This window comes from Rhinolophus sinicus, chromosome 3, assembly GCF_057876585.1.
Source record: "Rhinolophus sinicus isolate RSI-liver-muscle chromosome 3, RSI-T2T, whole genome shotgun sequence".
Classification (NCBI taxonomy): Eukaryota; Metazoa; Chordata; class Mammalia; order Chiroptera; family Rhinolophidae; genus Rhinolophus; species Rhinolophus sinicus.
In genome coordinates, this window is record NC_142503.1 from 179,389,460 (window position 1) to 179,403,420 (window position 13,961).

The window sequence follows — 13,961 nt, forward strand, 5'->3', positions numbered from 1 at the left end:
CTTCTGCTCCTGTGGGTGGCATGAAACAGCTTCCTGATTTGTCATCCTTGGCTCCGCTGTGGGAAGTAGATTGCGGCGAGTTTTCAGGAGCTTGTGAGCAGTTTGTTACAGACCGCTGAGGGTTAGTTTTGAGTGAAAACACTAGTGGCATTGGATCTCTTCCTCTTAGACAAACCTCCACTGTGCCCTGGAATTGTGAAGTGGTTTTCTTTTCCTAGCTGCTTCTAGTGTCACAAACCAGGTTCCTTTCCTGTGTGCAAGTCAGTGAAAATATTTCCCCTATTGGGTATTCAGTAAGTGTCAGGTAACCCTGCAGATAAAGTCACATGTGAGGAAGGGCTGTCTCTACTTCCCTAGATTTAATTCTGTTTTCCCTCATTTTATCCTGGCTCTCACTTTGCTTGTTCCTTAATTACAGCTCAGTTCTTTATGCATCAGCCTTCCCCCTTATGTTGTTAGCTCCCGGTGGAAAGGCCCTAGGCTCAGTCGTCTTGTGTATCCCATCTCTACATCCAGCGGAATGCTTTACACAGGGTAGGCCTTCAGACGGTGTTGTTAAAAATAACTGAGGTGAATAGATTAGTAATAAAGGAGAATAATTGGAATATGATATGTATGTCCTTTGGTCCTTGGAACTATCAGTCATTTTTTCTTGATGTTACTTATTTGTTTGTGTTTAAGAAAAAGTACAATAAATAAATACCTTTTCACAATGAATTTTATTTTTACTTCATGCAAAAACATGAAGTTTTCAATGGGCTTTAGAAATAAGGGATTTTTGAAGGTGAACTGTTCCTTAAATTAGCTTGCCATCAGCAGATAAAGACTGTTTTCTCTCCTTAGGTGTGACTCTAAACATCTTTGTTCTAAATCTAAAGCAGTCACGTCAGTTATTTTTTTGCCAACATTGGTTCTATTAAACATGCATGTGTTTCTCAAAGTAATTTTTTTTCCCCTAAAAGTACATTCCTGCCCCAGGGACATAGTGATCTGCCCAGTTTCCTAAGTAACAGTGCAGTTTTAACAACTCACCTGATCTTTCAGTTACCTGAAGTAAAAAATAAAACAGAAATGTTGTGTTTACCGTGGATATACAGAATACTCTTTCAATTAATTGTTAATCTTCAGCATTCACCTTCACATTTAGGATATGAATGTAGTGGCTTCTCCTGAAGCAAGAATGTCTTTAAAGAGGGTGTTTGTTGCTTTTAATGCTCATATCCCCCATAAATTCTTTTCAGCAAATGTTGCTGAATGTGATGCTTTAGGGGAAGTACTGACCTAGCCCTCATGCTGTGAAAGAGGCAGTGCCCGAAGGACGCTGAGGCCCCAGTCAGATGAAACGGAGCCAGTGAGCCTGTTTTTTCCTCAGGGTTAATTACTTATATACTAGGGAACAGTATTTTAATTTAAATTTGTATCCGTTTTAATCATTCTGTTATTCTTTAAGTTAAACATTTAGATCTTTTATTGACTAGCTTAGTTTGGGGAATTTGGCGTATTTCAAAATAAACGTATTACTGGTCCTTCTCCCACCCCAGCGTGGTGGGAGATGTGTATTTTGTCGAAACTCCATACGTCATTCTGATAATCATTTGTCATTCCAATTGAGAAGGAAGTTTTCATAACTTGGTAGGGATTTTTAGCTTAAGTTACGCTTACGCCTTTTTTGCCCGCTGCATAGTTGAGAGGTCCTCTTTCCCACATATAGTACGTAGTTTGCAACACAAAACAACTGTATGCTGCCCTTGGAAAAGTTTTTAAAAATCTAGTTAAATCTTCTACTGTTTCTACCTACAGGGAGGGGGCTCTGTGTGTTGGTGAGAAGAGGAAGGTCAGACTCTTCTTTCCTGTCTTTCGTGATACTCACTTGAGCATTGTCCCTTTTCAGTTTCTGTCTTGTGAGTAGACAGTGATACTGTCCGAATAAAATAACACAAATTGAAAAAAGAACACATCAAAAAGAAAAGGAGCCGAGGTGGTTAAATGCTCCTAAATGAAAATGGGGGCGGAAGGAGGTCAGTCTCTTTATTTTCCCTTCCCTTCATTAGTTTTTGATGTCTATAGTTGACTGACAGGGGGTTATTTGGGGTTTAACAAAAATTGGAAGTACCTCTTGAATAGGAAGCTGGGGCTGCAGCAGTTGCCTGCCCCCATACTCGGGTTCCCAGAATAGCTCAAGGGGCCCTTCTGACCCAACACGGGTTGCTCTTTATTCCTGAACAGGGCTGTCCTCATGTTCTGAATGTGCTCTGCAGCATGGCAGGTTCCATTTCCTGTCTTCTTTAAATCCTCTTGCCCCAAGCACCCCCATCCTCTTTGCTCTCCCCAGCCTTGTTCTGGGTTCTCTTCCTCCTTTGTCCTCTAAGGTTCTTCCCAAGGAGACAGAGCCCTCACAGGGAAAAATAGATTTTCCCAAGCTGTAACTCTACCATTAACAGTGTTCGCTTGAAACCAGAAAGAAGGGAATGTCTTACTGTGCTTCTGTAACAACCGACTGTTTCTCTTCCTCCCTTCCCACGTCTTTGCTGGGAAGTACAGACATCCCTTCTGTACTGAGCCCTAAGCTGTGATGTTGTTCTCCCCCTTATGCAACAGCTCTCCGACTTGAAAACAGTCTTAAGAGAAACGTTTTAAGAAGGAAGGAGCATTAACCTGGGTTTTAGTAATGAACATGACTTCTCTTTATCTCTGCCTCAGTTTTTCTGTGATTCAGATTCTGTAACTAGAAAAGCTGTGCAGCGGGAAATAGTATTAGACCACAAGGTCCATTAGGGAAGAAGCTGGTTTTTGTTGCTGTTGTTTGTTTGGTTTTTTTTGTTTGTTTGTTTTGATGAGTCCTTTAATAAAATTACCATAAAATGTACATCAGAGATGCCTCCTGACTGCTCTTGCTTCATCATTAGAAGTTATTCTGAGGATGGCATTGTCTCTACTGCTCTGTGAGTTTTTTTTTTTTAATTTATTGGGGTGACAATTGTTAGTAAAATTACATAGATTTCAGGTGTACAATTCTGTATTACATCATCTATAAATCCCATTGTGTGTTCACCACCCAGAGTCAGTTCTCCCTCCATCACCATATATTTGATCCCCTTTACCCTCATCTCCCACCCCCCCCACCCCCCTTACCCTCTGGTAACCACTAAACTATTGTCTGTGTCTATGAGTTTCTGTTTCTCATTTGTTTGTCTTGTTCTTTTGCTATTTTTGGTTTATATACCACATATCAGTGAAATCATATGGTTCTCTGCTTTTACTGTCTGACTTATTTCACTTAGCATCATACTCAAGATCCATCCATGTTGTCACAAATGTTCCTATATCATCTTTTCTTACCGCCAAATAGTATTCCGTTGTGTATATATACCACAACTTCTTTATCCATTCATCTATCGAAGGACATTTTGGTTGTTTCCGTGTCTTGGCCACCGTAAACAAAGCTGCAATGAACATTGGAGCACACGTGTCTTTATGGATAAATGTTTTCAGATTTTTTGGGTAGATACCCAGGAGAGGGATTGCTGGGTCATATGGTAATTCTATTCGTAATTTTTTGAGGAACCTCCACACTGCCTTTCATAATGGCTGCACCAGTCTGCATTCCCACCAACAGTGTACGAGGGTTCCTTTTTCTCCACAGCCTCTCCAACACTTGTTACTATTTGTCTTGTTGATGATAGCCATTCTGACTGGGGTGAGGTAAGATCTCATTGTGGTTTTGATTTGCATTTCTCTGATGATTAGTGATGTTGAGCATTTTTTCATATGTCTATTTGCCATTTGTATGTCCTCTTTGGAGAAATGTCCCTTCAGGTCGTCTGCCCATTTTTCAATTGGGTTGTTTGTTTTTTTGTTGTTGAGTTTCATGAGTTCCTTGTATATTTTGGATATTAGCCCCTTATCGGAGGCACTGTTTGCAAAAATCTTCTCCCATTCAGTTGGTTGCCTCTTTATTTTGTTGATGGTTTCTTTTGCTTTGCAGAGAAGCTTTTAAGTTTCATATAGTCCCATTCGTTTATTTTAGCTTTTACTTCCATTGCCTTTGGAGTCAAATTCGTAAAATGCTCTTTGAACCCAAGGTCCATAAGTTTAGTACCTATGTTTTCTTCTATACAGTTTATTGTGTCAGGTCTTATGCTTAAGTCTTTGATCCATTTTGAATTAATTTTGGTACATGGTGACAGATAGCAGTCCAGTTTCATTCTTTTGCACGTGGCTATCCAATTCTCCCAGCACCATTTATTGAAGAGGCTGTCTTTCCTCCATTATATGTTTTTAGCTGGAAGAAGCTGTTTTATTCACTACCATACCCCGGTGCTCAGTAAAACGTCGGTGAACAATAGAAGCAGCAAAACTGCTGAGTAGAAAGAAAATAGTCCACACAAAAAATACATACTTTTACAACAAAATAAGGTTATTGACTTAATAAGTTTTGTTACCTGGTTTCCCTGGCAAGCCTTCAGTTCTTTCCTGTTACAATCAGAGGAATTGCAAAAGTTGAAGGACTTAGGATGTTTAAGGTAACCATTAGGAGTGGGAATGGGGTGGTAGAAGTAGAGCATTTACTGCCGAAAGAGTAACAGACTGGAGGCTTAGCGATTGGGGTCATTTAATGTAGGGACAGTTAGCCCTGAAGCCCTTCATATCACTGAGCAGGGAAGAGCGGGGATCGAAGAACCATGGCCCAGAGGGGCAGGGCATCCTAGGGACCGCCTGGGCCTCTGAGTCCACAGGTGTCCCCACAGGACGTTGCAGAATATAGTGCAGTCTGATAGTGCACCTATGTGTGTAGTAGTGGGTAAGTCATACTTATTTTCATTTTATTAAAGTAAATAAGCATTAAAAAACCACTGTGTTTTATTTAAAATGGTTAAAACTTGAAACATTTTGGTGCATAAATGGTTTCATCATTTTACTCCAAAATTGTCATTCCTTGAAAATGTGAGGTAAGATACTGAGTAGGTCCATAGAGGAGTGATAATATGTGCCCGTAACCATTTAACTGACATATATTAAACACGCAAAGCTGTGAAAATGTTGGATGGCATGTAAATAAAAGGCAGTATTTGGTTAGGTCAGCCCAAGTTAGTACTCCGGGAATATCTTAAAGCCCTTTTGAGTACTTTTCTTATGCATTTCACTTTGTATCCATTTCGTAAAGCTCAGCATTTTGTAAACCTTGATAATGAAGAAGCAGAGTTTTTTAATTAATTGAAGGACAATATGCATACAGAGAAGTTTACAAAGAAATACATACTTGATGAATTTTCATGAAGTCCCATCCAAGTAACCAGCATCCAGATCCAGGAACAGAGCATTATCAGAAAGAACCCTGGAAGCTCCTAGTCGCTGCCCCTCGTCCTCCACACCCTGGTGTTAACATTTAATCTAAAAAGTTTTGGAGCGTCCTTTAATGAGCTTGAGGTAAAGAAGAAAGGGCATGGATATAAACTGTTACCCTTTAACTGCTTTCTCTTTCGGAAGTACTTCAGGAGAAGCAGGATTGAATTAGACCCAAGTGCTTGGACAGTTGGAGTTGGGGTCTGAGTGTACGTCCAGTACCTTGTTTGTGGAAAAAAGGACTGTGTCTGGTACATTTCTCTGTTTGGAGGAGAAACAAAATTTTGTAGTGTCACTTTCTTTTCTGCCTGTGTCTGGCTTCAAAAGGAATTACCACCTCTGCATTTAGACTAAAGACCTGTCTACTTTTGACGTTCTGTCATCTATCTTTCTTATTATTACATCAGCATGCTAATTTGGACTTACTCCTGGGACTTAGGTAAGGTATGAAAAATGAATTGTTTTCCCTACTTTACACATTTATATTTACATTTCACTTTGGGGATTTGGAATTAATTATTAATGGGATACTTAAAGTTAACTCTTCTTTCCATACAGAAGAAAGTGAGCAGTAAAAGTTGATTTGGATGGACTTTTCCAAACCACAGGCTTATATTTTAAATCTCTGCCTGTTTTAGTATTCTTGGGATTCTAAAAAATTTCTTAAGGTTGGGGCCCCTCTGAATAGGAAAATTTGTCCATTCAACAGTTGTCTTGTTGCCTCGCTAACTAAGTTCCTTTAGATTTGACTGAGGTTCCAGTTTTAAGCCATGAAACTTGATCCCCAGCTGGTATAATTTTACTAGATTCCTTTTTATATGTTATGTACTCTAGCTATGTTTTAAAAATTGTGATAAAATATACATAACATAAAAGTTACCATTTTTTACCATTGTAAGTGTGTAATTGGCTGTTTGGTTTTTAGAACTTTTATTCATAACAGTTCCAGTCAACAAATATTTAATAGGGATTAGCTATGTACCTTCTGCTAAGGTAGGTAGATCATTGGAAAATTATGAAAGAAATATAAATATGGTCCCTATTCTCAAGGAGACTAAGCCTCATTAGGGAAAGAGATATATGTACAGCAGCTAAATAATGATTCATGATAGATAAGGCCTTGCATGTGCAAGGAAAGCTTTGTGTAAAGGTGAGAATCAGCTTGCTCCTTCATCAGGGGTAGCATCTATCTAGCTGAGAGAAAAGAGGAACAGGGGAGCTAAAATAGCATACCAGCTCTTTCAGTGTGAAGCCCATTGTCTTTCAGAGAGTCTTTTGCTTTTCTAGTTTTAAAGCTCTCACTGTTTTGTTTTTAAAATAAGCTGAACAGTCAGATGAGGGGACATATTATTAGCGCATAATTTATATGTTTAAAAATCCCAGAAACCAAACTTAACTTGTGACAAAGACACCACTGAAAATCCAGATGTATAGTGATAGAAGGGTTAAACTTCCTATTAAAATTCTATACAAATAACTCTGTTCATGCAGCATTAAACTTTTCAATATATTACCCCTTGGGAATAGGTATTTCATTAGCGAGTTTAGAACAATTGCAGTTGTAGTTTTTATGAAAAATAATTGTACAAAAATCAGCATGTAATGAAACACATATTTACAGAAATTAATCTCAAATGTCTGCTAATCTGAAATCAGGTAAAAAGTTTAGAACGCATATATATTGTAAGTAAAGAGTGAGTTATGATTAATTGTGAATAATCTTGTACTGACAAGGCAAAGTATGGTGCCTACTTTGTTAGCATATATCTGTAATGGGTCAAGGATTTCATCCAGACTGAGCATAATGTCTTAAACAATAAGAATTACAAAGTTAAAACAATATTTTCTTTCCTCACATCTGCAGACAGGCAAACATACACTTGGGACCCCCATGTTCACGTGACATCAAGAGGAAACGGAAACCTGTGGCCACAGCATCTCTGTCTAGCCCAAATGCAGGTAATTGTATGTAGTTATCATTTATTGAGCCCCTACTGTGTGTCAGGTGCTAAATTATGTTTTATATACCTTTCATGTAACCTTTGTAAGATAGGTCATTTTATTTCCATTTTACATGGGCAAACTGAAAATGTGAGAAATAATTTGCCCAAGGTCACGCATATTTTAAGAATTCAAACCTAGTTCTCTCTGACCCTGAAGTCTATGTGTTTTCACTGTGTCACACAGCTTTCTTGAGTTTGAATCCCTGTGTTTCACTGTCAACCATCTTTAGTCATCTGTGCTTTTGTTCTGGCACAGATAAGAAATTAGGTCTCTGTTCAGGAAAATCCTGCTAGGGTGGCAGTATTTAGTCAGTAGCCAAGAAACCACATATGCTTATTTACTTTCTTATTTAGTACACAGTACAGTACATGCTCATTGTTTTATGTATAGTAGAGTGTTAATATTTTACCAGTTATGAAATTTCTAATTAAAAACAATTTTTCAAGTTAAAACCTTTAGTTTTCTGGGCAAAACTAGTTCATAGAAACCAAAATTGTGGTTATCTCTGGTAGGGGGGTAGTGACCACAAGAAGACATAAAGAAGCCTTCTGGGTTGCTGGCAATGTTCTATATCCCGAGCTAGGTGAGGATTACATGAGTATATACATATGTAAAAATTCACTGAGCTATATACAGTTATGATTTATGCGCTTTATTGTATGTTATCTTTAAATGAAAGCAAAGGGGCATAGTTACATATTTATGTCAGCAAGAATATTGGATGTCTACATCCAATATGAAAAAGAATATAGTTAAATGTAATTAGTTATCCTAGGAAATCCTTTTATTATCTCAATACAATTTAGGCTGTAATCCCCTGGATAAAAAGACCATATCGGTTTGTAGTACTATCAGAAATACCTAGTTTTTTTTTTTTCTTTTTTATTATTATATAAGTTTCAGGTGTACAACATTATAATTCAACATCTGCATACATTACAAAGTGATCACCCCAAAAACGTTTAGTTACTGTCTATCACCATACAACTGACTGCCCTCTCCTCTTTCACCCATCTCGACCCCCACCCACTGGTATCCACCGATCCCCAAAGTTGTTTTTTTTTATGATAGTGAATTCATTCTGTGGGAATTGAGTATATCATATTTTTATTTTCTTCAGAAAATATGTTATAATAAAATACTGTATATTTGTTATATATAGATCAGAGCAATTGGTAGTTGAGAGTAGACCTATGACAAATAGGGAGCTCTTTCCCCTACCTTCACTTAGTAAGTTTCAACATGCTCTGAAATTCACCTCTTTAAGCTTCTGTTTGGGACAACTGCTTGATAATGGTTCAGACTGAGATTGTCATGATAATGGACAATCTTAATCACAGGTCTGATGATTGTAGTAAAGTTTTTTAGTGATTTCCACATGGCTATGCCCTTTGCATGTATTATTTCACTTAATCTTTGCAACAACTTTAAAAGGTAGATGCTGTTTTTATTCCCAATACGCGAGATATTTGAGGCTTAGAGAGGTTAATCACTTCCCTGAGGTCACATGGTCGATAAATTACAAAGCCAAGGTCAGACAGGTTTCCCCTTGACTCTAGAGCTGTCCTCTTAAACACTGCTGGTGTTCTGTCTTATATGGTAGGGTTGGTTCCAAACTAAGACTTCACAGCAAATCCCAGATCCTCTTTCAGTCTATGGTATTGGAAACGTTAAAACACAATCTCCCCTCTTCTCTTTTTGTTCTTTTTTCTCTCCTTAATATCCAGCTTCTGTTTTTAGCTTTTAATTGCTTATAAGAGCTGACCTGTTGAGAAGAGTTTAAAATCCTTTTTTCATACTCAGATCGGGAACTGGACTGGGAGGTATTAAACAAGACTTGAGCATTAAACATTTCCCCTACGGAGCCCAACTCCTCCTCTCACTTGTTGACTAAGGTTCGCTTCACTGAACGTTTTTCTTTTTTCTACCCACAACCCGAGTGCCCCATGGAGGTGAAGGACATAGCCCGAGCCCGCGCCATCAGTCAGTAGAACAAATGGGCTTGCTCTGCCTAACATCGGGCCATCTCGGATTCCACCTCTTTTATAGAAATGAGTGATGAAGAGAGGTGCGTTCCGCTTTGCCGCTGTATTAATACACATCAGGGGCCAGCTCCTGGCACTAAATCACGCTACTGCATACATCTGTTATCGGATTCTTCACCAGTGTGATGAACAAGACTGCAGATAGAGGCTTCCTTGTGTCATTCTTTATAGGATTTTCCTAAAAGAATAAATAGCTCAGATCTCTGCCAACACTCTCCCCTGTCACTGTGATGAATTCAGCTTCTTTCTTAAACATGCAGCCACAAATCTTTTCCCTTCCCCCTCCCCCACTGGTGGAAAGTTTTGAGTTGAAATTGGCTGAATTTAAAGATATTAATAAGGCTAGAGAGGTGAAGGAACAGTAAAGAATAGCATGTCTTCCTTGTCTTTTTGTACTAATATTAACAAAAAGCCCGGGAAAAGGACCTTTGCTTAGGGTTGCTAAGTAGAGCCTTCCTGAAGGTGGAGCACCTTTATTTTCTTCTTTTTATGTCCACTCCCCTTCCCATTGCTACACGCAGGTGTCTGGTGCACAGAGCCACCCATGCGTCTGACTGCGTAACCCTGTAAACCTGCTTCTATGTCCAGTGCACCAGAGCAGGAAGTGCCCCGCAAGCCAGTACCTCATGCTGAAGGGAATCGGCTGTACGTGCCGTTAAAGACTGTAACTGGAAGAGGAAAACGTGTTGTTTTCTCCAAAATTTGAGGTTAAGTAGCTATAAAAACATAAAGAACTCAGATGAAAACCAGATGGCATTCCTTGAGATAATTTTCTTCATCAGAATGGCAGAACAGGGCCTTTGGTGTGCAATACCATTCCTTCAAAAAGGAAACACTTGGCTTCAGGTAAAGGAGACTCGGGATGATAAGGTGTTGAATTCAGAGCCCTGACTATTTTGGCCATTTCAAAAGCCTCTTCTGACTTGCTGCTCTCTGGAATAGGATATGTTTCCTTAAAGCATCAGCCGGAAGGGTACCCAACAGTTAACCTGTCAATTAGCTACATCAGATTCCAAATACCAGGCCAGCGGTGCTAGACATGCATTTGCAAGGGCAGAAATCTTTATCTGTTTTGCTGACTGCTACACTCCCAGCAGCTAAACTAATACTTGGCACGTGGACCGATCACACTAGATATTTGTTGTATGAACACATGAATAGAATCTTAAAATAGAAACAGGATTGTCCTTAGCATTATTCTAACCCTGTGATCGGATTCAGTAGTTCCGTTTTAGGTTGGCCCTTGTCTCGGGAGCCATAGGACAGATTCTTACTGCCCACTATGTCTTTTTAAAATGAAAATTGTTTTTAAAGTTAAACATTTTTTTTAGTAAATATTGAATGGCTATAAAAGTGCATTTATAGAAGATATATAAGGTGTAAAGAAAAACAGTACAATGAATATCCATGTACCCACCAACCACTTTAAGAAAAAGAACGTCACCTTTAAAATCTTTCTTCTACTCTCCTCAGAGGTATCCATTATCCTAATACAGTTTTTTAATCACTTACCATTCTTTGTTTTTTTCAGATAGTTTTAACAGACATAGGTATCTCTTAGCAATGTATTGTCTAGTTTTGCATGTTTTTGAACCTTGTATAAATGGAATGTCATATTTTTATATGTTACAAGTTTCACCCAGTTATGTTTTTGGGATTCATTCATGTTTCATCCTGCCAAATATCCATTCATTTTTTTACTGCCGTATATGTATGGTATTCCATTGTATGAATATGGGGAATATACTACAATTAAGCATTCTTGATGGACATTTGGATTGTATCCCATTTTATGCTATTGTGAAAAATACTGCATCATTCTGTGGGAGAACATGTGCAAAAGTTTTTTCTGGGCTACTTCACACTCCTTAGGAGAGCTGTGTCAAAAAACAGGAACCAACAAGTATTGATAAAAGGATGTGGAGAAATTGAAACCTTTGTGCATTGTTGGTGGAAATGTAAAATAGTGCCGCAGCTCTGGAAAAACGGTATATGATCCAGTAATTCTGCTCTGGGTATATACCCAAAAGGATTGAAAGCAGAGATTCAAACAGATATTTGTACACCCATGTTCTTAGCAGCATTATTCACAACAGCTAAAAGGTAGAAACATCTCAAATGTTCATTGCTGGATGAATGGGTAAGAAAAATGTGATATATGTTACACACACACACACACACGCACACACACACGCTCACACACAATGGAATATTATTCAGCCTGAATGCCTTCATTATTCAGAATGAGATTCTGATACATGCTTCAGCATTGGTGAAAACATAATGCTAAGTGAAATAAGCCAGACACAAAAGAACAAATATTACATGATTTCAGCTATGTGAGGTACCTGGAATAGTCCAATTTATAGAAACAGAAAGTAGAATGGTAGTTGCCAGGGCTTGGGAGGGGAGGAGAATGAGAAGTTAATGTTTAATGGCTACAGAGTTTTCATTTGGGACGATGAGAAAGTTCTGGAGATGGATGGTGGTGATGGTTGTGCAGCAGTGTGAATGTACTTACTGCCACTGAGCTGTACACTTACAAATTAAAATGATAAATTTTAGGTTATGTATATTTTACTGTAATAAAAAATATATAGCAAAAAAGAGTTTTCTAGGGTAGGGCTTTTTCACTGTTGTTAATGACCATATAGTAGTGGTAAATACAGTTTTGTGAAATTTATTTTCAGTTAAATATGAGTGTGTGTGTGTGTGTGTGTGTGTGTGTGTGTGAGAGAGAGAGAGAGAGAGAGAGAGAGAAGAGAGATTGATTAATTTGGGTTGTGACATCAAATGTATTTCTTGCTATTGTGGGTTGAGTTCCCAAAATGTTTGGAAGCCATTGTCCTAAGGAAACTCTTGGATATGTGCCATAGAGTAATAGCTTTCAAGATTTTTTTTTTTTTAACAATAATTCACTATAAGAAATTCATGTTTGAATATGTATGTGGGTATACATGTAAATCTGAAATAAATCCTTGGGTGCATTCTGATATTTTTTTATTCTTTTTCATTAAGAAAGAAAAATACTGGTTATGACCCACTAAACTGATTTTGTGTCCCACAGTTTGAAAATTCCTGGAGTGGAATTCCTGGAGTGAATTCCTAGGTTACATTCCTGGAGTGGAATTATTGAGTGATGGGTGAAAATGAAACTTTTCTAGATTTTGCTATATGTTAGTGTATATTTGCTCTCAACAGAGTAGTGTGATGATGGTTTGTATACTCTGCTCAGGGGACCTTTGGAAAAGTGAGGACATTGGTTGTCAACAATGATTCAGCATTCTTTTGGCATTCAGTGGTAGGGTCCAGAAGGGTTAGTGTCCTTGTGGGAAAATGGGGCCTGATTGTGTGATTTTCTACCATTTTCCTTATTGTCTGCTATTAATTGGTGACACTGTCATGTTGGAGGCATGGGGTGTAACAGCAGGAACAGAGCTTGGAGTCCAGTACCTGAGTTTGAAGCTTGCTACTTAACAAGCTCTGTTGTGTCCCCAAGAATTTAACTGCTTCTCTATGGCTCAGTTTTCAGATCCAGAAAATGGAGATGGTAAGAGTCTGCATTAGGAAGTAAGATTATGTGTGTAGTTTTTACATAGTACAGTACCTAATACATAAGTGCTTAATGAGGGATGGTCAGTACATTATGTATTTGTACTGCTGAATTTATTCATTTGTTTAATTAAATCCATTTTCTCAGGTAGAGAAATACTTAATACTTAAATTTTACCTTTTAAAAAAATAATTTTATTTTTTCAGTTAGTTGACATTCAATATGTTATAGTAGTTTCAGATGTACAACATAGTGATTAGACATTTATATAACTTAATGAGGTGATCACTTGGATAAATCTAGTTAGTACCCATCTGACACCCTACATACCGTGTTTCTCCGAAAATAAGACCTAGCTTGACCATCAGCTCTAATTAATGCGTCTTTTGGAACAAAAATTAATGTAAGACCCAGTATTTATTATATTACTAATATTATATTATATTATACCCGGTTTTATAATAAAATAAGACTGGGTCTTTTATTAATTTTTGCTCCAAAAGACGCATTAGAGCTGATGGTCTGGCTAGGTCTTATTTTTGGGGAAACACGGTAGTTATTACAATATTATTGACTATATTCCTCAAGCTATACTTTACATACCCTTGAATATTTTGTAACTATTAGTTTGTATTTCTTAATCTCTTCTCCATTTTCACCCCCGCAACCCCCCTCCCAGCTGGCAATCATCAAAATGTTCTCTGTGTCTGTGAGTTTCTTGCTTGTTTGTTTTGTTCTTTAGATTCCACATATGAGTAAAATCATATGGCATTTGTCTTTCTCTGTCTGACTTACTCCACTCAGCACAATACCCCCTAGGTCTATCCATGTTGTTGCAGATGGTAAGATTTCATGATTTTTTATGGCTGGTAATGTTCCAAAAGAAAAGCCTTATGTGGGCACTTGGGTTAATAGGGCATAAGATAAAAAGATTTAAAAAGTTTTACGTTGAAGTATCTCATTCTAATTTGTCTCTCCTTGATTTTCTTTCCTTTCTACTTTTGTAATACTCTTAC

The 13,961-nt window shown here is 37.9% G+C and overlaps 1 protein-coding gene across 7 annotated transcripts in view; it reads left to right on the plus strand.

Annotated features, from left to right (window-relative positions):
* Nucleotides 1–13,961, plus strand: part of GPATCH2L (G-patch domain containing 2 like) — a 51,466-nt gene that overhangs the window by 32,864 nt on the left and 4,641 nt on the right. For 3 of the 7 annotated variants that reach the window (XM_074327182.2, XM_074327180.2, XM_074327181.2), the window contains exons 9-10: nucleotides 5,751–5,782; nucleotides 7,208–7,302. In XM_074327182.2, coding sequence (XP_074183283.1) covers nucleotides 5,751–5,782; nucleotides 7,208–7,302 — 127 coding nt within the window. Of the gene's footprint in view, nucleotides 1–5,750; nucleotides 5,783–7,207; nucleotides 7,303–9,913; nucleotides 13,959–13,961 lie in introns of those variants that run through there. The other 4 variants (XM_019733534.3, XM_074327183.2, XM_074327185.2 and 1 more) reach the window with 3 other exon arrangements.